This window comes from Rutilus rutilus, assembly GCF_951802725.1.
Source record: "Rutilus rutilus genome assembly, chromosome: 21".
Lineage (NCBI taxonomy): Eukaryota > Metazoa > Chordata > Actinopteri > Cypriniformes > Leuciscidae > Rutilus > Rutilus rutilus.
Window position 1 is genome coordinate 9,441,397 of NC_140226.1, and position 22,251 is coordinate 9,463,647.

General features: G+C 38.4%; 2 protein-coding genes across 4 annotated transcripts in view; one reads left to right on the forward strand and one right to left on the reverse strand.

The window, feature by feature from the left end:
• Positions 1–6,771, reverse strand: part of ptk2ba (protein tyrosine kinase 2 beta, a) — a 43,905-nt gene extending 37,134 nt beyond the window's left edge. The window contains exons 1-2 of the mRNA XM_084394056.1: positions 6,646–6,771; positions 2,242–2,305 (exon numbers count right to left, since the gene is read on the reverse strand). The gene's annotated coding sequence lies outside the window, so the exon portion shown is untranslated. The remainder of the gene's footprint in view (positions 1–2,241; positions 2,306–6,645) is intronic.
• Positions 1,136–21,227, forward strand: LOC311281256 (transcriptional-regulating factor 1). Of its 3 annotated transcripts, none has more exons than XM_084394052.1 (15): positions 1,136–1,385; positions 6,006–7,382; positions 7,462–7,508; positions 8,192–8,339; positions 8,458–8,658; positions 10,112–10,379; positions 10,764–10,818; positions 13,123–13,262; positions 13,545–13,648; positions 13,725–13,794; positions 13,989–14,077; positions 14,177–14,290; positions 14,609–14,707; positions 19,997–20,181; positions 20,276–21,227. In XM_084394052.1, exons 2-15 carry the CDS (start codon positions 6,147–6,149, stop codon positions 20,565–20,567), a joined length of 3,048 nt encoding a protein of 1,015 aa, XP_084250178.1. In that variant the 5' UTR covers positions 1,136–1,385; positions 6,006–6,146; the 3' UTR covers positions 20,568–21,227. The 3 variants fall into 3 exon arrangements, with proteins under 3 accessions (XP_084250178.1, XP_084250180.1, XP_084250179.1); XM_084394054.1 differs by having other exon boundaries at positions 20,000–20,181; XM_084394053.1 differs by lacking the exon at positions 1,136–1,385 and adding an exon at positions 2,879–3,117.
• The last annotated feature ends 1,024 nt before the right edge of the window (positions 21,228–22,251 follow it).

Below are 22,251 nucleotides of genomic sequence, written 5' to 3' on the forward strand. Positions count from 1 at the left end.
AACCGGTCGAGCCGGTTCATTAATCGAACTTTAGTTCCAGGTTGTTGACGCAAGAAGCACAAGCCGAAGTAGCACGTCTGACTCAAAAAGACCCGAATGAGCCGGTTCAACCAACTGTCGAAGTTTGCAGAGGATTAAAGATGAGTCTGATAAGTGAGTTGGCAAATACTATGCAAGCCTGTGGCACGTACTGGAAATATGCTTACTATGACTACTGTTATTAAATAACATTTTATTAAAACCTGCAAAAACATTTGTCGAGAGATATAAACAAATTTTACAATAGTTTGTGCATTCAGATTATATTTTAAGTTAAGTTAAGCGAAATCAAGGAGTTTAAAAGACTGGTTTATTCTTTCTATATACTTAAGACATGTAGAACATATCCATATATTTATGCATGTCTGTAAAGTGAGCTGTAGGTGCGAAACATTTAGGAATCTTATCAATGATGTAGGCTACTCAATATTGGTCAGTCATATCCGACAAAGGAACCGCGAATTAAACTGTGACCACAAACACCATTAACTTAAGTGAATGACAGGCAATAATCAGCTATTTTATTTGAATGTTTCAATATGCATTGGCACAAATGACTTTATTTGAATGTTTCTTTGATATAACATGTTACTGAGTTGTAAGAAAATAAATATGTAGTACCATCACTGCTTAGTGATGTAAGGAACTGATGAATCGGTTCATTTCCACAAACTGGTTCTTTTGGACAGTTTGTTTCAATGAATCAGACTTTGCATCACTAGAGTATACAGAGGTAAGGAGCCAGATAAGGTGCACGGTAGGAACAACAAGACCATACAGCGGTGAACTGGAAGGTGACTGCTTATGAAGGGGAGCTGTGATGAGTGGGTGCAGGTGTGACTGATAGACTGAACTGTGAACTGAATCTATTGGGTGGAGTGGAGAGGTCTAGAGTTGAAGTTGTGTTCTGACTCTTACAGTGGGATGAATTATTATTATAATTATTATGCTTTCGCTGAGAAAGAGAGAGAAAAAAAAGAATACTTTTTTTTTTTAAACAAACAAACAAACAAATAAATAAATTTAAAAACTCTTATGTTAAAGTTTGGTGTGTGTGCCATATTGTGTCATAGTGAAAGTGTGTTTAGAGGATGTTGAAGCGGAAGTGCGTTTTACAGCAGAGGGCACTACTGATGTTCACTGCAGATCTGTCCACCGAATTGCAGCTTTACATTTGATAGATTTACGATCTTGAAAACTGAACTGCTATTTGGAAACAAAAAAAAAGTTCTTGGAGCTGATGGCAGTGTGTGTCTGTGTCATGTGATCCTGGATCCTTCGGCTGAAAGATGACAAATGAACACTATTCAGAGCTTCATCCTGTGTCCTTTTACTTTCTAAAAAAGGTAAGTACTTTTGGTTTTTGCCAAACCCAAACACTATATTTAATGAAGCTCAAAATGGAAGCAGATTATGACACTGAGTGAAAATATATTGATATAAATTTCCTTTCAGTTCATAAAAATATAATTTAACAACCTTAGCCCATTCTGATGCATTCAAATTAGAGCAGTCTAAAATAAAACTACACATAATCTATTGCTTCCTTTAGTTTACTATTACCTTGTTTCCTACATTTAAACTTTTAATTTGCACTAAACTGCCTCAACTATTTAACTGCAGATGGAAATAGAAGGTTTCGGTTAACAGGTGCAACTTTATGATCAGATAAGATGATGATGAAACCCTACTGCAGAACCAATTTCATTATTTCTTAAAGCTAAAGTCAGCTTTTTAAAAAAATCAAACAGGGCCTATTTTGTGAAATCTTGTGAAAAATGTTTAAAACATTAGTTGCTGCGCGATAAATTCCTTTAAAAATAAAATATAATGAAAAACATTGAAAACCAAGAGAGAAAACACCCTAGAACTAATTACACTTATAGTAGCAAATAGTGATCTGATCAGTGACCATGTTTGCATGCACATCACTTGCTCATAGTAATTGGGTTGATGCATTTACATGACGGTTACATACGCATAAATGACCTGATATGGATTAAATTCTCATGCACGCAAACGCAGTCAGTGTCTGTTTTATTAACAGTGAAATCAATGCAACAACCTTTTTTATAACACAAAAGGCTCTCGTCCTTACATAAATAAGAGATTCCTATAACATACAACTAAAAATCACTTTTGGTAGTGGTGGGTGTATAACTACAGATTTATAATCATATGCATTGTATATTGTTAGCTTACCGATTTGAGATGAAGATTAGTAAGACGGTGCCGCAAGTATTCTGTTCACTGGACATCAACAGGCCTACAAGCAAGCATAAACATAAGGAAATAGATGTAAAATTCATATTCAGTTATACATGCATGATTTATTCACATTGAAAGCACACATAACTCTTAATTAAAGGAGACCATCAACTCCTATAAAAACCATTATTCACTATGAAACTGCTGATGGCAGCAAATCTCTGCCAGTACACGTTCACCACAGGACACATTCACAGAAACGCTGACCATTCTCAATGTGTGAATGAAAAAGTGTGGCTAAGTTGATACAAGAATAATGCAACCATAATTTACATTGGCAACATTTACATTTGATTGGATTGAAAGATGCACATTGTAGGATGCCATGTACAACAACACTGTCATTGTAGACTTTGATTCTGACAGTACAGATTCTAATATAGCTTTCTATGCACCATGTACCATCAGAAAGCCCACTTTTTTTTTTAAATCCTCCTCCATTTTACAGATGAAGCTATGAGACAAATAATAGCAGGTTGAGAAAATAGCTTGTGGTTATAACCCCGGAAGTCTCTGAGCTTAAAGAGAAAGATGACATTTCCTGAACTTCCTTGAACCCACTCAGGCCTTTAGACATTTGCTGCAGTTATAAGAGAACACAAGCACAATTCATTAGTCAGCAGTATGAACTGAACTTACTTCCCATTTTCAGAAGTGCTTTTGAGATATTCAGGGGTTTTTTTGTGCGTTGTGCCGACCTCGTCTATGTTTGTTATGATATGGTTTTGCATCTTATGGTATTCACTGCATCTTGATGGGTCATTTTGATGCACTAAAAAAGTGCATTACGGACATAAAGAAACGAGTGAGGTAAGCATGATCACTTTTTATCACAGAAATACATGCAGCATGTGCATCTTCTAAAGAGGCCCAAACTGCTCAAGACTATTTTAAATGCAAATAATAAACAAAAAAGAAAAAGAAAAAAAAAGTGGGTAACACTATTTTAGTGTCATTGTTACATATGTTACAAGCAGTTTATAGTAATAACGGTAGCGCTTTATTTTAAAGTCCTGTTCCGACCGCATGTACGTACAATAACTGGGTTATAATTAGGTACTAACCCTGAACCTACCCCGAAACCTAACCCATGTAGTTACCTTATATAACCAGTACACCAAGTGCACTGTAAGTACACATACTATAAAATAAAGTGTAACAGTAATAAGTATAAATTATGCATAATTACATGCAACTTACAATAAACCAAACCCTAACCCTACAGTAAGTACATTTAGTTACTTAATATTACTCAGTACTTAAACGTATAATTATAGTGTAACGAAGACATCATAAAATAAAGTGCAAGCAAAAAGTGTTTAATTTTAATTGTGACATTCTGTTTACAGATCAGTAAGTATACAGTCAGTGCATAATGTAATACTTGCATACATTGACCTCAGTTGGGTTGTGGATCGGAGTTGCAAACTTTGATTGTGTTATACTGTATGCACAGATATGATTAAGAGCTCAATGCAGTCGAACATATGTTGAGCCAAATATTTGAGTAGCTGTGGCTGTAACAATGCTTGTAATTGAAAACACACGTACAGTGTTTTAACAGTCGACTGTACTGTAGTGAGCACTAGGTGAGGTGGGTTTACCTCAAGAATAGATAAAGTTTAGCTATAAGTATAAATGAAACTTGAGATGTGACCTTTGAGACGTAAACTCAAGTTACTCAGCTAATGTTGAGATTAACAGTCATAAAAACAGATTTTTGTCATTTATTTTTTGCTTGAGGCGCACAAGAGTCGATGCAATTTTAATTTTATGCAAATACACACAAAGTATTTAAATATGATGGTGTTAAATTCATAAGTATTTCAATCAAAAAATAATAATGCAGGGGATAAAACTGAAAAGTGACCCATAATTTCATGCTTAGAAATCTATAACAATCGTCACCTTTAAACTACAATAATAATTTATTTCTTAAAAATAATAGATTTAAAAAAAATATATATAGAATTTATCATCTTCATGAATTCCAATATTCCACCCGAACAGTTTGATGGAGAAAAAAAAAAGAAGTAAAGAATAATTTTTACACATATTACACCAATTGTTGTAACTACAGCTATGTCTCAGTAAATGTGTGATGCACAACTACTGAATTCCAAAAACTGTTAATAATGTACAGGGTCATACAATGAAGCTGAACATGTTAAACCAAGAAGAAGAAAAAACGGGGCCGACAGAAAAAAAAAATAAACAAGCCTTCAATTGGTGCTAACTTAAAGACTGTTTAGTTTTTAAGTCTCTCTCTTTCTTTTTTTTTAAATGGACGAGGGTTGAGATGATGTTGTGCCTCAGTAGTGTCTTTTTTCGAGAAAGTACAGATCTTTCAGTTTTGTTTGTCTGTACACACACATTGTCACTTTTAAGTTTACTTCAAAAGGTCTAACAGTCGCCTTGTTCCACTCACTGGTCAGAGTCTGACGGCTTCACGCACTGAGTAAAGTGAAGATGGAAACTTTCAAAACCACAGTGCACACTTGAGCCTTTTGACACTCAGATGCTGTGTTAATCTGATTCAGAAAGTTGAACGAATGATCTGTTAGCACACTTGCTTCAAACAACACACTCAACACTTGGTCTTTCTCAAACCACAAATGGGTAAAAGTACATGTGTTAATCTGTACATTTGCAGACATTGTTTTGTAAAAACAAACCTCAGATTGGTAATACTTTAGAGGTAGAAATTTTATTTTAGTAGAGGCAAGTACATTTTTAAGCCAGTTTTGCCATGAGAGATTGAATTTGTGTGAAAATGTGTGTACACCAAAAATAATATTTTTTTTAGGACAGCAGCATCTTTCAAAGAGCTCTTAGATACAGATCAAACTGTCGTCCTATATTCTGAGAAGACCATGTGACAGGAAGTGATAAGATGGTGTCTATACTTCATATTCTAGATGTAAGAGGAAGCCTCAGACTGAGTCATGGTGTGAATTTACTGTATCTGTTGTGGGTGGAAAAATAAGATATTATTAGTTTGCTAAAGACAGATTCCTGTCGGTATGAAAAATGAACAAATTAATCTCAGACACGATCTAGACTTTGACAAGTGTTTGAAAAAATAAAATGGAAATAAACTGTGAACAACATGTATTAAAGTCGACATGAAATTAAAATGTGCACTACAGTAAAGTCTCCTCTGCTCACCAAGACTGCATTTATATAAACAAGGCAAAAAAAAAAAAAAAAAATGATATTGTGAAATATTATGACAATTTAAAATAACTTTTCTATTTGAATATATTTAAAAATGTAATTTATGCCTGTGACAAAGCTGAATTTTCAGCATCATTACTCCAGTCTTCAGTGTCACATGATCCTTCAGAAATCGTTCTAATATGCCGATTTGCTGCTTACGAAAAATGTATTATTATCACCAATGTTGAAAAAAAAAGTTGTGCTGCTTCATATTTTTGTGGAAACTGTGGAAATCTTTTCCCCCTCTTTGATAATCTAGAAACATTATAAATGTATGCGTCACTTTTGATCAATTTAATGCATCCTTGCAGAATAAAAATAGAAATAAAAAAATATATATTACTAACCTAAAACATTTGAATGGTAGCGTGTATAAAACAGGTTCTGATCTTATTGTGCACAATTAACTGGTGCAGGTTTAACTTTGTCTATGTAAACTTTCAAAAAAAAATAAGATCTTGCTCTGTCTTGTCTTACAGGAAAACGCTATTTTTGAAAACCGCTGACGGAATAACCAATGATGGAAAAGTTTCATGGTGACTTTCAAACCTCCATGTAATTACATCCCCCTCAAACCATTAGTTTAACAGTACAGAAGTGGCACTTTAATCTTTCTAAAGATGACAGAAAACCTGTACGAGACGAATCAGTTCAACAACCACACCAACAGGACCTATTTGTACCAGCACAGCCCAAGTGCGTTGGGAGCAACTCACTACGGTGTACCTAACGTAAGCTTGATCCAATCATCTCCAATGTCTCCGCTACTCAACCACGAGCAACTAACATCTCCTGGCACTCCAGCACATGAACTTTCTCCAATGATTGACATGCCAAACAGTACCGGGAACTGGGAATATGATCAGTTTGGAAGGTCATCATGGGGATCTTCTTCTCATGAAGAACTAGCAGAGACTAATCGAATCTACCCGTTTAACATCACGTCTCAGAACAACTCATCACTGACTTGCAAAGACAACGGCAGTGCTTCTCATCCTCAAAGGTTGGACTCATTCTCGCAGGCCTTCCCTACAAAAAATATTCACCCTCTCTTTGTTGATAGTAACAGAACAGATGATAAGCACTCAGAAAACCACATTTCAGGGGGTTTGCACTTACCTCAAAGTCTTCCAGAAGGATCGGACAGGCAATCCTTGGAGTCTCCCATTTTTAACACGATGGTCATCCAAGGCCAAACGCAAATGATATGTGAACAGTCCGGCTTCCATCTGTCAGAGAACCAACATTCACTGCACGGCCTTTACCAAAACCACCAGCAGTTTCACTATGGATACCAGCAACACAAACAGAAAGTGAACAACATGGAGCAGGTAAACAGGAGTCTCCATAAGCCACAAAGCCCTTGGCATCATCAGCACGGTTATCAAAGCCACCCAATGTCATATCCAATGGCCTTGAATCAACAACAAAGAGGGATATTTGCACATAAAAATCACAATGACTCTCTAGAGAGCCATGAACCTGCTCAATCACCAACCTACGGCCACCGTCAAGACTTTAAAGTCCCAGAGCAGCAGATCTTCCATTACCAGGACCAACAGCATCTTCGTTCGCTTTCCCAACCTGGCAATCCTTACCTCACCCTTCAGTCCCAAGATCAATCAATCCCTGCAAAGCAAAACAACATGTTTAGTGACCACTCCGCACCCAGCACACCTGTGTTTTCAAGTCCCAAAGAAGATCAATCTGGTTTCAACTTCCCTCAAAGAAGTGAAGATCTTTGCAGTCCTCTTTATCAGAGCAAGAGTTCAGGGGTCTGCAAAGCTCTTCCACAGGCGATTATGAGAGGAGATATTTTTCATCATCTCACCGCACATGCGCCTCAGTGGTCACAGGTACTGTATTTTTTATTTTAATACTTCATTAGCAACTCATTTTTATTTACGTTAAAGGTTTCTCAAAAATGTCTTGCAGGCATCTTCACCAGATATTCAAGATGAGGCTATTTCACCTCATTTCAGGTTTGACTCTAACCATAACCCTACTTATCAATTTAGTCAAGTCAAAATTATTTTTACAGTGCTTTTCACAATACCCATTGTTTCGAAGCAGCATTACAGAAAATCATGTTATGCTAGGTTTCTCATATCTTAATATATCTTCATGCAGCATTTAGCAGATTAGAGCTGGACGATAATATAGTTTACATTTTGTAATATTATAAATCAAGCAGTGAAGATTTGCTATAGAATATACCGCATAACGTGAGTCTGGGTAAGGTTGGGGTAAAATAATTTATAACAATTTGGTGTAGTGACAAGCCTAATTATTATTTGGTGATGTTTATCATTGACACAGTTGCTAAGTGATGCATATAAATGACAGGAAAAAAAAATCTGATATTATCGCCCACTCCAAAGCGGTTTAACATGGTAAAGCAGTCATGGCATAATACTTACACAATACATTGTGCATAATACCTTTAGCCCCTAAGTGTGCAAACCAAAGGCAACTGTGGCAAGGAAAAATAACTTGCATTATTTATATATAATACAGTAGTCAACATTTGAAGTGGATGAAAACCTTTCAAAGTTATACATGAATTTTGAACAATACCCGTTTTGTTCAAAAATAAAAAACTTTTTTGATCCACTTCAAATGTTGACTACTGTATAATATAGTATGTGGATTTGGATTTCTGTAGAGCAGAACCTGGGTTGTCGAGAGAGGAGGGATCTCATACAAAGATGAGATGCACCGTATGTCAGAGGGAGTTCAAAAGTCTTCCGGCACTGAACGGCCACATGCGCTCACATGGAGGACTGCGAACACACCCCACATCCATCAAAATGGTACGAACCACACTCATTTTGATCATCTATGGAGTTGTTTGTGTAAAAGACGCAAAGGTTTGCATGAAATACGGCATGCTGATTTGCCCCACTGATTCAAGTTTCTTTATTTTAACAGAAAGACGGGCACATTCATCTGTCTACTGAGGTTGCTCAAACCAACCCCATCATCTTACCTGTGTCAGTACCCGTCAAGGATTACCAGACCCCAACCAAACTTATGCTCAACCTTCTGTGCCAGCAGAAAGATGATCAAAGTGGTTTAATTAAGTGCGGTGCACAGTCACCCCTCGCGTCTGTACACAACCACCCTTCCTGTGTGAGTTTCTGGCATTAATACAGTTATTTTTAGCCACTGCTGATCTTGAACATCACTTCAGCTTTCTGAGAATAAGACTGACGATGGCTCAAAATTAGAAATAGAAAAAAAAAAAACTTCAAATATTTAGTTTCTCACAAATCTTCAAAAACGTTATATTATATTATATTATATTATAATATATATATATATATATATATACACACACACCTAATGCCTCTACGTAATGCCTTCTGCCACCAGATTTGCAAGGGGTAAATTTATGGCTGTGATGTAAACTAAAGGCTATTTCAAGAAACATTTCACAAAATCTCATGGCATATTCTAACTATTTGATGTTTTGACAAAGTGGAGGCTAAACTTATAAATTTGTACAATCTCATTTGTTAATTTTTTAATGATCTGCATACACCCCACTGACTTGTTTAGGGGTGGACCTTTATGCTGCCTTTTTTTTTATTGTACAAATTTATATGAAATCACCAGCTTGTAAAATAGTTCAATTTTCTTGTGAGATTGGGTTGGCTATTTAAAGTCGGCATGAAACTGACATTATGAAAATCTCTCCTTCTCTATTGTGAAATACTGTATATTCGGGTGAAACCTCTCAGACAAAAAAAAAAAAGAAAAAAAAAGGAAGGGCGGGACTTAATTTTGACCGTTGGGAATTGATTGGATGGTTGAATCATTGTTTGCTGTGATCTGAGTGACAGGTTGCGTTTTGATTAAAGATTACAAGGGCACATGCATTTTAAAATAATAATGATAAATCATTCATTAATAAACACTACAATACTGCATAAAAAAAAAAAAAAAAATTTAAACTGCCTCTACATCCAATTCAACTCTGAAAAAATGAGGAAACACAGATTGTCCAGTCTTTTCAATCATATGATTTGTGATCTACACACACACAAAGAAATTATCTTCTAAACTTGACTTTATCTGCTTTTAGTTATTGCTATTCTCTAAAATGTACAATGTACTAGAACAAATAATGTGGGACAAATGTAAACCAATTAAGTACTTGAAAATGATTTTTGAAATAATTGAAAGTGTAGTTCCAGTATGCTTTCCAAGGAACAATGTTGTCAATTAGAATAATTACACATTAAGTTGAGAGGAAGAGTAGAACTTTAGCTTAGGCTGAAGACTGGTACATACATATGTTTTTACCGCTTTATTTAAAGAGAAGACTTAACATTTAGCATGCTAATACTGTATGTGCTATTGTTTGCAAACAGTTCACTAGTTATACTGTATAGTATAATTCAGTGATATGACAAAAAAAAAAAAAACAATTGAATAAATTCAATCCTGTCATGAAACCATGTAAAATCACTTTAAAACTACATCATTTGGTTACTTAAAAATTACTCAAACAATGTTTTTCATAGCTTCAGTATTATCAAATGAACTTATGTAATCTCTGATTTCTCATTACGCATTCTAGATAAAGAGATCCGTCTCAGATGAAGAATGTGCACCAAAGCAGGTAAAAAAGAGATACCGCCACTGTCTGGTCCCATTGATGATTCCTCCGCCCAGTGCCGGTCAGGAGTCCCGAGGCGCTGTGCTCTTCCGCAGTCAGCTGAGGACAGCAAGCAGCATGGGGGACGACGTGCCGTACACTCCTCCACCAATGCTTAGCCCCATACGCCCGGGCTCGGGCCTCTTCAGTGCTGTCAGCGGAAGAGGAAAGAGTGGGTCTCCTGCAGACGGTAGTGGAGATTATTATATCTCTAGATTTTATGACAATAACAAACATTAAAGAGTTATTTTTACTGAATTCTGGCCTGTTCACACCAAGGACAATAACTATGAAAATAAAGATATAATTCTAAAAATGATCCTAAAAATTTTAAAGTATACACCTCAACTAACAAAAATGGCACGATGTGTTTGGAATCATTTTCAGAACTATTATTTCCAGCTGACGAACGATAAAAACATTGACAACCAATCAGAATCTATCCTGCTTTCGTTTTAGTTATCATCCTTGGTGCGAACGGGCCTTTATTTTAGATGCATGGTGAATGCTTGTTACAGTAGCTGTATTTTCATCTTTATAATATGCATTATCCATCTTTATCTATAACTAACAGGTGTTAAGGATGACTGTGGTGAGACTTCAAGGGAAAAAGCAATTAATGTAACTCCGTAAGTAATTGTTTTTACATAAAGATAATATGGGTTTAAATTCAATCCCACTAATGGCAACAAATGAAATGTTTTACCTGTGAAAAGCTGCTGCCATGATGCTTGGTGTTGTGGGTGGTTGCCAGGGCGTTGCTATACGATTGCTATGGTGTTGCTAGGTAGTTTTTTTTACTGGCCCAACTAATACCCAGAGTTCATCCTCAAGTCTCAGTGGTATTCTCTTCTTTATGATAATATGGGCACATGGTGATGGAAAAGTATGAAATGAAAGAAAAAAATATATTTCAATGCTTTTGTGTTCACTCCCAAAACTTCTACCCAGAAACTTTGCATTTGCTCGCAAAAAAAAGAAAAGAAAAGAAAAAGAGAACAAAAGGGTTTTTCACGCGAATGCAGAAGCACTGAAATAGTTTTTCCCCTCCCATTTCATATTTTTTTTTTTTCCATCAGGTCTGCCAGATGGGAAAAAAAAAGCTTATTCACTTAGAAAAGTAATATCCCACCTCCTCAAGTTGCATGATTTAAGGTATACAGTGAGGAAAATAAGTATTTGAACACCCTGCTATTTTGCAAGTTCTCCCACTTGGAAATCATGGAGGGGTCTGAAATTGTCATCGTATGTGCAGAGTGTGAGAGACATAATCTAAAAAAAAAAAAAATCCAGAAATCACAATATATGATTTTTTTAACTATTTATTTGTATGATACAGCTGCAAATAAGTATTTGAACACCTGTCTATCAGCTAGAATTCTGACCCTCAAAGACCTGTTAGTCTGCCTTTAAAATGTCCACCTCCACTCCATTTATTATCCTAAATTAGATGCACCTGTTTGAGGTCGTTAGCTGCATAAAGACACCTGTCCACCCCATACAATCAGTAAGAATCCAACTACTAACATGGCCAAGACCAAAGAGCTGTCCAAAGACACTAGAGACAAAATTGTACACCTCCACAAGGCTGGAAAGGGCTATGGGGAAATTGCCAAGCAGCTTGGTGAAAAAAGGTCCACTGTTGGAGCAATCATTAGAAAATGGAAGAAGCTAAACATGACTGTCAATCTCCCTCGGACTGGGGCTCCATGCAAGATCTCACCTCGTGGGGTCTCAATGATCCTAAGAAAGGTGAGAAATCAGCCCAGAACTACACGGGAGGAGCTGGTCAATGACCTGAAAAGAGCTGGGACCACCGTTTCCAAGGTTACTGTTGGTAATACACTAAGACGTCATGGTTTGAAATCATGCATGGCACGGAAGGTTCCCCTGCTTAAACCAGCACATGTCAAGGCCCGTCTTAAGTTTGCCAATGACCATTTGGATGATCCAGAGGAGTCATGGGAGAAAGTCATGTGGTCAGATGAGACCAAAATAGACCTTTTTGGTCATAATTCCACTAAACGTATTTGGAGGAAGAAGAATGATGAGTACCATCCCAAGAACACCATCCCTACTGTGAAGCATGGGGGTGGTAGCATCATGCTTTGGGGGTGTTTTTCTGCACATGGGACAGGGCGACTGCACTGTATTAAGGAGAGGATGACCGGGGCCATGTATTGCGAGATTTTGGGGAACAACCTCCTTCCCTCAGTTAGAGCATTGAAGATGGGTCGAGGCTGGGTCTTCCAACATGACAATGACCCGAAGCACACAGCCAGGATAACCAAGGAGTGGCTCTGTAAGAAGCATATCAAGGTTCTGGCGTGGCCTAGCCAGTCTCCAGACCTAAACCCAATAGAGAATCTTTGGAGGGAGCTCAAACTCCGTGTTTCTCAGCGACAGCCCAGAAACCTGACTGATCTAGAGAAGATCTGTGTGGAGGAGTGGGCCAAAATCCCTCCTGCAGTGTGTGCAAACCTGGTGAAAAACTACAGGAAACGTTTGACCTCTGTAATTGCAAACAAAGGCTACTGTACAAAATATTAACATTGATTTTCTCAGGTGTTCAAATACTTATTTGCAGCTGTATCATACAAATAAATAGTTTAAAAAATCATACATTGTGATTTCTGGATTTTTTTTTTTTTTTATTATGTCTCTCACAGTGGACATGCACCTACGATGACAATTTCAGACCCCTCCATGATTTCTAAGTGGGAGAACTTGCAAAATAGCAGGGTGTTCAAATACTTATTTTCCTCACTGTACAAACCATAATAAGATCGAAAACATTAGACACTTCATCTTTAAGCTGAACAATGTGTAATTGCAAATTATTTTACGGTCAACTGCTTGCTTTATTTATTACATTTTAATAATGTCAGATTAAAATAACCAGTAAATAAACAGTTCTTACATGTTCTCTACAGTCACATTAATGTTGGTAAAGAATTTCAAGCAAAGATCCCAAACATTAAGAGTAAAGCCCTCATAGAGGAAGATACCCATAATGCTGTTCTTCTGTGGTTGCCCACCAAAGACCTGGATACCCCCGATAACCAGCAGAAAGGTAACTAAAAACACATGTATTTCACTTTTGTGCTTAAAGAATGCTGCATCTGCAGTGATTTTACAATGCAGAGCGGGCATTCTTATGAACAATGCAAAGCAGAACATAAAATTCACAAAGTAATAAAGTTAACTAGGCCAACAATGTTACACAAAACAAAATAGATTAATACGGTGCACAAGTAATTTGTATCCATTTTAAAAGATCCTTTTTTTTGTCCACAGTAAAAAAAAAAAAGGTCCAAAAATCTGACTTCCATTGATTTTCCCCTCCCCCTTTTAGTGGAAAACCTTCTGAAAATGGCCTGCTCTAGTGTACTGCCTGGTGGTGGAGCAAACACAGAATATGTCCTTCACAGTCTTTTTGAGTGCAGAGGAGATATTATGGTAATTATATTTCTTATAATCGCTTCATGACACTAAAACTTGTCTAAAAAGCCTTAAAATAACTATTATGTTCCAGAACACCCTGGAAAAGCTTCTCCTGACAACGCTAAACACATCCAGCCTCAAAACAGACTATCATTACGCAGGTGCGTGACTCTTCAAAAGATTTTGTACCCAAAAATAAAAAGAGACATTAATTGTGTCTTTCTTTTTACTGTGCTATCCTCATATGCAAGAAATGTACTTTCTGAGGAAGTATAATAAGATTATTAATTAAGTAAAGGGACTTAAAATACTAAATGCATCACATTACAGTATTTCTTCTATTGTCATCAACTAGGATCAGACAGGTGGACACTTCAGGAGAAACGGCAGCTGAACAAAGCACTTTTAAATCATCACAAAGACTTCTATCTCGTCCAGAAAATGGTAGTTGCAGTCATGCAATAAATAATAAACTTTGTTTTCTGTAAACAAATTAGCATTAATTTGGTTTGGTGACTGTAAGAATGTTTTTTATTTATTTAGGTCAAGACAAAGTCAGTGTCTCAGTGTGTCGAGTACTATTACACGTGGAAAAAACGTTTGCGTCTGGGTACGAGAATCAGTACAGCTCTGGCTACTCCTGTTCAAGACCAGCGGGTGAGTTACTAGTAATACTCCTCTGGGGGGCAAAAGCAGTGACCTAAGATTCAGTGTTTAAACACTTAAGATGAATTGTGAAGTGCAGACGCTTTGATATGTTATCTTATTCAAAGACATTCAGACATTTTTAAGGGTGATTTAGGTGTATACATACTTTCTGTAGTCACATTATTACATTCATAGAGTGTAAAAAGACTTAAATGGGAAATGCTACTACAGTCATTCGCTTACATCAAACTGACTGTAAATTTGATTTGAATTTGAATGATCTATAGTAATAAATATTTTTAATGTATAGCCTATTTATTTCATTAGGGAGACTGGGCGATAAACACTGCACAACCGAACAAAGAATCTAACAGCAAAATATCAGAAAACTCCAGCGCTGTGTTTGTCTGTGAAGTGTCAAACTCTGTGAGTATCTGTGTACATACTGAAACCTCTAGGTGCTTTCTCCACTTCCTGTCATTTACCTCACACCTTTCTCTAAAACATGCTGTATTCTGCCTCTGCATTCTGTGACATTTCATGCACTCACTCATCTACAGTATATGTGCTGTGTATAATCTAAGTTGTGTTATTGTGTAGCAATCACCTAGCAGCTAGGGATGTCAATTTACATAAATTCACTGTTTAAATTAACGATCAAGTAATCGATTATTCAATAACCTAAACCTCTTAAATCCGAAGCAGGGGCACTACTAAGTTATCATGTTACTTAACCACTTGCTTATCTAGCACCAAATAGGTGTCGTTTTAAAGCTTAGAAACTTGGCTTTACAGTGAATATAGGGAATATGGCCATCATACGTGCTTTTAATTTGCTGACATATTCTCTAAAAGTGCTCTATTTTCATAGCATGAAAAAAATAACTGCGTTCCATGAAAATGTGATCTGTAAAATCAAGTAGCCTACATAACAGACTTGTGTCATTTGTCGTTGAAAAGGTCTCAACTAGCAGAATACAAGAAGCATATTTGTTTCAGTTAGAGTTAGAGACCAAACTTTATTATAAATTTAGTATTTGTATGAAAAAGCGTCGTCGACACACCTGCAAACAGTATACACGAGCGCCACGTTTTGATTTGTAACTCCGCGCAGCATTAGTAACCCTTAGTAGATAGCATATCTTTATTTAGAGCAGGTGGTGTCGAACGAGCCCAAACACAACATAAGACAATGTGTTGATCACGGAGTGACATGACATGCTGCTCGTCTAAAGCTTTAGGACTTCCGGGATCCGATCGCATTGCGATCAAGTGTTTTCAAACATCATTTGAAAGTTCAACCAACTAGGGAGGAGGTGTAGAGACCAATCGGACACTGTTTTACAGCTGGAGCTCACTTGGATTGGTTTGATCGCTTAGATTGACAGGTCTTGATTTACCATGAATAGGAGTGCACAGCTGAAACAGCACTGGAAGATCATCACTCATAAACCAAGTAGTTATAACGTTCAGTAAAATCACTTGTTTGGATGGTATTTTAGACCCTTGGTTAAATGACTAGCCTACCTAATCCACTGAATGGCTTGAAGACGTTAATACACATTGGGTGTGTTTTAATCAGCTCCCTAGTTCAGTAGTCAGGGCACTGACTATAAACAGAGTAAATGCTCCAATACAGAACATAGCTGAGTATCGGACCTAGTCAAAACCACCTCACTCTCACGGGGCGTGTGCCCAGGTTCAATGCAGACAAACAATAGCAGATCAGTTGTCACCTCACTGCACAGACAAAACATGCAGTGCAAAAGATGGGAGGTTGTAAAATCTAGCAAAAGTGTTGGTGAGAAGACTAACCTGCCACTAGACAGATGTCCTGAATCGACATCCCTTTAGCCAAAGCCCATGAAGAAGCCACACTCCTAGTAGAATGAGCACAAACTCCAAAAGGAAAGATCTCATTCTCAGAAGCATACGCCAATGCTATTGTTTCCACAATCCAATTACATCCAAAGGCGGTTTCGAAACTTTCGCGTAGCGCAGGCACAGTCCCCTGAGGAGCAAGCGCTTGAGGCATTATAACTTGTGCCCTAAATGACATGGAAAGCACCATGGGCACATAGCCATGTCTGTGTGTCAATCTGGCTATACACTCATCCTTCCCAAATTCCAGACAAGCTGTTCTGTAGATAAAGCATGAAAGTCACCCACTCTCTTCCCACACGCCAGAGTGAGTAAAATTTGTACCAAATTGTGCTTCCCCACTGAACGACAATCAGTGGGCAGATGGAAAGCAGAAATAGCAGTCACATACACCTTTAAAGTGGATGGCGTGCACCCATTATCCAAAAAGTCCTGTAGAAATCCTGGGTCTTCATTTAAATATTTACACCATGAGGCGAAGACCTTCCATTTCAGGGCATAAAGGCGCCTGGTCGAGGGGGCTCTCGCTTCCGTGTTAGTTTCCAGCATGCGTTGCAGCACAATCAACATCTGCCTCTCGTGCTGACCTGCCAGTTCCACAACGCTGGTCTGGGATGTCATATAGTGCCCATCGCTTGAGAGAACAGGTCCCTTCATAATGGAATTGGCCACAGGGGAGCGTTCTCCATTCTCCATGGACCGTGCCACCTCTGGACAGCATGTCCGTGCCACAATTCAGATGGCTGTTGACATAAACTGCCCGCATTGATAGGAGATTCCCGTCCACCCACAAAAGGAGACGCTCCGCCAGCGGGTGAGAGTGAATACCCTCTTGGTGATTGATGCAAGACACCACTGTCGGGTTAGCGTGCTCATACAGCCACCACGAGTCACCAAAATGCACATCTGGCCTCTTTGCCAGCTGAAGTGGTTTCATATGCAGGAGTACAAGCTGGCACACAACTCCATCAGTCCCAGCAACCTCTGAAAGCACTTCAGAGAAAACTTCAGAGAGTTGAGCAAAGAACATACGCGCTCGAGACAGGTGTGCTCACATCAAACACAAATTTAGGTTCATGCCCAAGAACTTGATGCCCTGTGATGAATGGAGCATGCTCTTTTGCATATTGATAGACAGCCCTAGGCACTGCAAGTGATCTAGAAGCTGATACATGCAAACTAAAGCGTATAACTGCCTGTGATGGTGTTTATAAGCGTAAGCGCACGCTATGCACTGGCGCAGTGAGAGAGGTTGTAGCGCTCTGATGTACCTGAGGTGGCTCGCTTCCCAGTGGCGACAGTGTGACGCTCTCTTTTAGAAGGGTGATATTGACAGCCTCTGCACAAGTTAGACCACCAGTGCATGCTGGGAGAACACTTGAGCTGAGAGTGAGTGAACGCACAGGGCTCACGCCACTCGGGGACCTGCTTATCGTGTTTGAGTGAGAGCGTGCGTAACTTTTCAGAAAATGTTTAGGCCGGTGGGGCCTTCTCTGAGTCACGCAAATGCCTCAATGTCTGCCACAAGTGATGCTGAAGGACCACCAGGCTGCCCATACTGTGACCGCCCTGGGGCGGTCTTCTTCATCGCCATGAGTCAGTGGCCGATTGCAGCTTCCTGGAAGCCTCCGGATCTGGACCCCTCTCGTCTAAGGCCTGCAGCATCTTCGTCTGGAAGACTTGCAGCACCGCCATAGTATGAATGGCAGATGCTGCCTGCCCAGCTGCCATGATTGTCTTTTTGGAATTGAGGGCAGTGGCACGGCACGGCTTCTAGGGAAGCATTTGGCACAGGTGGGCCACAATTGCATCCTCGAAGGGCTGCGGTTTGGTATGCCCCAAACAATTGACTCTGTCGACAGAAGAGAGGGTGCAGCAAGCCCATGAGATTTCTTCTTGGACTTCGGGGGACAATAGAGCGGGTATCTGGGGGGGCGCCAGCTTCATGACCCTGCTGCAGAAACCTTGCTGGCTGTTCCGGTGGTGACCAGTTGAGGCCCAGGTCCTTAACAGTCTCTGAAAGAATCCTCAACAGCTCCTCATCCACCGCAGCTGGAAGCTCGGTCACCTCACTGCGTTGAGCCTCAAACTCCTGACAGGACCAATCACCCGAGTCAGAGGCCACAGTGGACATGACGTCATCATCGTCATCCTCGCCTGCAGTGCCAAAAGAGATCAGGTTACAGGCTTCATCAGAGGAGAGAAAGCTGGTCTCAGAATAGGACACAGGAGACCCCAATCGATGCACACGCTGGAGCTGCGTCGACGTGCGAACATCACAGGGGCCTAATGCACGTGGCTGCCTCTCCTTCCGCTACGGGAGGTGGAGGCAAGGGGGCAGCCAGAGCACAGTTCAGGACTGTGGAAACCCTGGCACATAGGGTCCTGACTGTCATTTCCTCACAGAAAGAAATGAGCATGGCCCAAGTAGAAAACACACGCATCATACATGTCGGGGAGCTCGATGGGTCCACCACACACACATGACATTCCTTGATGGACATTTTCTTCCTGCTGGAAAACACATAAGGCGAGAGAAAGTGTTGTCCTCTTAAAGAAGAGATCAACGGCAAGAAGAATTCGATGCTTGCTTCGTGAAAGAGGAAGAGAAAGATTCTAAGGCAATGGCACTGAGCACTGAGCTATATAGTGAATGGCTCCACCCATAGCTTGCACTCTCAGTCGCCATTGCCCAGTAATTTTAACTGCCGTGATGCAATCAGGCTTCAGTATTCAAGGAAGGAGAGGGATACCCCATAGCATTAGCATGCAATGTTGAGAGACCGACTTGAAAGGGAACTACACGCTCTGATGATGACCTTGCTTAATCGACCCATCGATAAGTTTTATCAATTAAATGAACTAACTTAATCGTTAGCATACCTACTAGCAACCACTCAGAACACCTTAGCAACCAAAGAGAAACATGTTCAAAACACCCAGAACACTTTAGCAACATCAAAGCAACACCCTGGAAAACAATTCAGGTTGATTGGGGCACTTTTTCCCAGTCATCTCAATGGCAAAATGTGTCCCAATCAACCTGACTTCACCCCTACATCTTGTTCAGTGATATATAATTCCCTTGTTGATAATGTTCAGTCTGTTGCATTATATAAAATGTAAATGTGTGTTATATATAGTATAACCTATTCGGTTCAATACAGCAACAAATGTTGCATATTCCTAATAATGAAGACAATTCTTTGCTAACAATACAAGTTGATTTTAGTTTTAGGATTTGCTTTAAAAAAATAAATAAAATAAAAACATAAGATGATTAGATAATTATTCAATCTAAAATTACATGCTGTCATTAGTTACTCACCTTTATGTAGTTCCAAACCAATTCTGTGGAGCACAAAAGGAGAATTTTACGCAATTACATTTCTGAAAACTTCACATACAGTTAACACTTAGGCACAGTATATTGTCTGTAATAAGTAGACTTTTTAAAAGTATGCTGAAGTACACTTCTTTTTCACAATGGGTCTTTTCCATACAACTTCTGTCAAGATGCAAAAACACTATAAAAGCACCATCTATAAGTACTCCATACAACATATAATCTTTCCCTCTGAAGAGTCTTATTCCAGAATAGTTTACTGACAGTTAAAACAGAATAAGTTACTCAGACAAAGATATTGTATGATTTGGTATATAGCGTATGATTTGGTATATAGTGCACGAGTTGCATGCTTTTTTTATGGCGTTGTCCATTTTGCAACTTATTACGGTTGTTTTAATAAAACTTATACTGTTGTTCTAAGGAAACATGGGGTTGGAACAAGTAAACATTTGTCTCTGGGTAAACTATTACCATTTTTCTCCCAGCAGACAAATGGAGAAACGTGGAACCAGAACAATCTCCGGCTGCTCTGTAGCTCTCCAGCCGAACACAAAGCGCCCACGGTGACCCAGTCTTTGGGTTCGGCTTCTGTGAGAAGTTCTCCCTCCAACAGCACCACCAGCGGAGATACTGATTCAGCCCTCATCTTTCCCTGCAGTGAGTGTGGAAAGTAAGCTGCGTCCTGACTCAAAAACAGAAACATCTTCATACAGTTATGAATCACAGTGGTTGCGGTCTGATTCATGATATATCTCTTTTAATAGGGTGTTTTTGAAGGTGAAAAGTCGGAATGCCCACATGAAGACACACCGGCAGCAGGAGGACACACAGTTGTGGCAGTTTCCCAGGGTTTCTGAGCCAGATCATGTGATTGTGACACGTGGTTGCCATGTTACACCACTAAAACAAGCCATAAGCCTTCATTCTTTACCATATGACAGAACCACAGAAGTGAAAACATCCTTAAATGACATGCGCAGTGAGTCAGTGCAGGAAATAGATCACCCTCTGAAGACGCTTCCTGTCCATAGTCCACTGGACTATATTCCAAGTTAGTAGCTTAAGTTTAGCTGACTGAAGAAGGACATTCTTTGTAGACTATAAAACAGACTACTTTATGTAAATGGTACAACTATATATGTATATTAAAAGTAATAAGGCTATGGCATATCTTTGCTTTAATTTTTTGTGTTAAAACTAATGAAATATGCTATTTTTTATCTGCTTGTATTTTGTATCACTTTTTTTACTTGTAATTAACACAGTTGATTATTAAACACTCACATTCACAACACATGGATGTCTTGTGCAATATTTGCATTGCATATTTTTCCAGAGTAAACTATATAAGTTTAGCTTGTTGATCGATGGGTGATTTTATCCAACTTCTCACCACTGCTTTTTTAAAATAGTAGCCTAGTTCTTCTCTATTTCAAGCTAAAATATTCAACATGGTTGTCATATGACCTCATGGCACCTTTTTAATATGCACAATACACAAGCAAGCTGCATGTTGAATTACTAGGCCTCTATTTATGAACACAGACTTTGTCAGTTTGCAATCTATGACATCTGTAGCATAATAAATATACTATATGGCGTAACTGTATGTCCCGCATATACATTAATTTTGTTACTGCAGACTGAAAATATGGGCTTTTGATACAGCAACACTCACACACTGCAAGGAAAGTACTAGGGGGTCTGTGGAAATGACGAGAGAAAAAACGTAAAAAACGTAATAAAAAAATAAATATACACACATAAACATACACATATAGGGATAATGTAGAGCGAGGCGGTTGTTATAGCGAATACAACCCCGACAGGCTGATCAGCAGGGGCCGGTTTCACAAAGCTATTTTAGACCGGTCTATAGTGTTAGAAAAGTCTAAAATTTGCTCATAGACTAGTCTAATGCAAGTTAGACTGTTTCACAAAAATAAAGACTGACTTAATTACACACTTACAAACATTACAAACAGCCAAAAGAAAAGGGAAAATGGCTCATAATTTAAACATTTCTTCTTGTTACTACATTCTTCGTTAATTTCCCAAGTAAAATGTCCTTGTAACTGTTATATTCCTCCAACAAACACATATTTTCCGCTGGGGTTGCACTGAGCAGTTGAATGCGCTTACTCGATCCGCCATGTTTTTTGTTTTGATGTCTATCTGAAATCTGACTATCTACTATATCTAAGCCATAGTCAAAGTCTATCTTTGTGAAACCGGCCCGAGGTCTTGAATCAGCCTAAAGGGGTTGTATTCGCTAACAACTGCCTCGCTCTACATTATCCCGCTTATTACATGGCTACCTACCAAATAAATCAATAATTTGACACAAAATATTGATTTAAAAAGGAGTTTATTGATTTAAAAACGATTGTATTGCTTCCGCTAAAGAAAATAGTCCGTTCCGTCGCTACGGTTAGAATCCTGCGTCCATAGCAAAGCTCTGCTTTTCATGGCAATGGTGTGTTATACTTAGCAGCGGTCTGTTATCAAGAAATAAACTAAAATAAAATAAAATAACAGACCGCATTCTACATTAGAATTCAACCAAGCCATGTAATAAATATATAAATATAAATATATGCTAATATATGCTAATATTAGTAGTCAACAATTAGCACGAAACGCAGGGTAAAAATAGTGACGTTATATATATATATAAAAAAAAAAATATATATATATATATATATATATAAATAAATAAATAAATATATATATATATATA

Bases quoted from the DNA above. Each gene is read 5' to 3' on its own strand.
- LOC311281256 (XM_084394052.1), top strand. From the start codon at position 6,147: ATGACAGAAAACCTGTACGAGACGAATCAGTTCAACAACCACACCAAC. The intron at 7,383-7,461 runs GTACTGTATTTT...AATGTCTTGCAG, and splicing joins ATGCGCCTCAGTGGTCACAG to GCATCTTCACCAGATATTCA. The intron at 14,291-14,608 runs GTGAGTTACTAG...TTATTTCATTAG, and splicing joins CTCCTGTTCAAGACCAGCGG to GGAGACTGGGCGATAAACAC.